Source organism: Anastrepha ludens, chromosome 2, assembly GCF_028408465.1.
Source record: "Anastrepha ludens isolate Willacy chromosome 2, idAnaLude1.1, whole genome shotgun sequence".
In the NCBI taxonomy this organism is placed as follows: domain Eukaryota; kingdom Metazoa; phylum Arthropoda; class Insecta; order Diptera; family Tephritidae; genus Anastrepha; species Anastrepha ludens.
This window is the reverse complement of record NC_071498.1, coordinates 166,511,588-166,513,469: the sequence shown is the minus strand read 5'-3', so window position 1 is coordinate 166,513,469 and position 1,882 is coordinate 166,511,588. Positions and strand designations below refer to the sequence as shown.

Here is a 1,882-nt window from a genome sequence, read left to right as displayed (position 1 = left end):
GGCCAACGAAAGCAAAACCGATTGATAGTTAAAACTATTATTTGTTGCCAGACAATTGTTGCTGGCAGTCAGCGGGTCGTTGCGCCAGTGGGTCACTGGCGAGTGTGCTGCAATAAGAGTGAGTTGCAAGAAAGTTTTTAATTTTATATTTACAAAAGCTTCTTTATTTCTTTTACTTGGCAATGACAAACAAAAAGTTTGAACAAAGCAAAGTACACTAAGAAAAAGTACAAAAAAGTTAACAATTCTCTACGCCATACACAGTATAAGCGCAAAGCAAACGACAACTACAAAACGTAAGTAACAAAAACAGTGCTAATAAATCAACAAAACAACAACTATCTCAGCTTATTTGAAATTGGGTGGCAAGTAAGCATTGCTGCCGCCATGACCGCCATGACCGCCGCCAATACCAGCACCAGCACCTGCACCAGCGCCAGTAAAAGCACCAGCACCTGCACCAGCAAACGCACCAGCACCAGCGCCAGCGCCTGCACCATGTCCAGCACCAGCACCATCGCCGCCGCCCAGCGAGCCAATGACCGAGCTGACTGGAGCGACACCCTCATCGGTGACTTGGCTGCTTCCGCCGAGCGCATCGTATTGAGCTTGGATTTCCTGTTGGGCATGGTGGGCCTCCTCGGCGGTCTTGTACTTGATGAAGAATACTTCAGGTTTGGTGGTGACAGCAGGCTGTTCCAGCACTTGGGCATCGATGTCAGTACCGTCGGTCTTCTTGTTGAGCACATAGATGACGGTCTTATCTTCGTTGATGGCGGGTGTAATCTTGATCGAGGCCTTCTTGTATGCGCGGTTTGGCGATTTGATGAATACCACGTTGTAGTTCTTGCGTGGCACTCCTACGGTGATGTGTTTCTCCTGGTATTGCTCTTCGGCATCCTCGGGGGCAGTGTGAATGAAGAAACGTTTCGAAACAACGGCCGGTTGTTGTTGTTGGGCGCCACCATGATTAAAGAAACCCTGTTGAACGCCAGCACCGCCAGCGCCAACACTGCCACCATGGAAGAAAGCGCCGCCTGCACTTGAAGATTGACCAAATTGGCTGAAGCCACCCTGGCCATGTGAGATGAGACCTGCACCGCCAGCACCGGCACCAATGCCACCAGCTGAACCCTGGTTATAGTTGTAGCCCTGTGGTGCGGCCAAAGCCACGGCGGACAAGCACAATACCTGTGGGGAGCGAAGAAGAAATGGATGAAGGTTAGTGAAAAAGTAGTTGTGCTTGTAATGCGAAAATGCGTGATTGATCCCCTATATCTGAGTAATCACGCGCTGAGGAAATGCTTACAATAAATCCACGCATTTCGTTGCTTAGGTTTTTTTTGTTGGGATAGTTGTGGTTGATGTGACTGAAGTTGTTTGATTTGCTTGAAGCTTTGCTGTGAACTGATGAACTGTGGCATGGCGCACTTCTTTTATAGCAAAGAAAAATTGCCATCACGTCGCTGATGGATCTGGCAAGAGCGCATCATCATTACACCATTTCACTCGGAGTACAACATGACACCCCGCCGTTCCGCCACCAGATGAAAACGCCTTCTCAACACGCGGCTAGGCAATAGTACGCTGAAGCTTTTGTTGTTGCACTGCCACACTACTCGCGCGCTGATGGATTTCTAGTGACTTTTGTAGATGTTTTTGTTGTTGTTGTTGCTGCGCTTAGTAACCACAACTGTGGCAGCGCTGGATTTTGGCCAATTTTCAGCGCTTCGCTTGCACCAAACTGTTCCGCAGCGTTCGTCGCAGATCAGCCGATTTTGGGTTAATTACTCAGCTCGTTGCTTTTATCACTTGTCCGTTACGCATGCAAGTGTGCATGTATGCATGTATAGGCGTGTATGTGTATATGTGTATAGGTGTG

At 48.5% G+C, this 1,882-nt stretch overlaps 1 protein-coding gene across 1 annotated transcript; it reads right to left on the bottom strand.

Moving 5' to 3' along the window:
- Window positions 1-348: 348 nt before the first annotated feature.
- On the bottom strand, window positions 349-1,324 carry LOC128860377 (pupal cuticle protein 36-like). The gene is made up of 2 exons (XM_054097869.1): window positions 1,310-1,324; window positions 349-1,191 (listed from the first exon to the last, which is right to left on the bottom strand). Exons 1-2 carry the CDS (start codon window positions 1,322-1,324, stop codon window positions 349-351), a joined length of 858 nt encoding a protein of 285 aa, XP_053953844.1.
- Window positions 1,325-1,882: the final 558 nt, after the last annotated feature.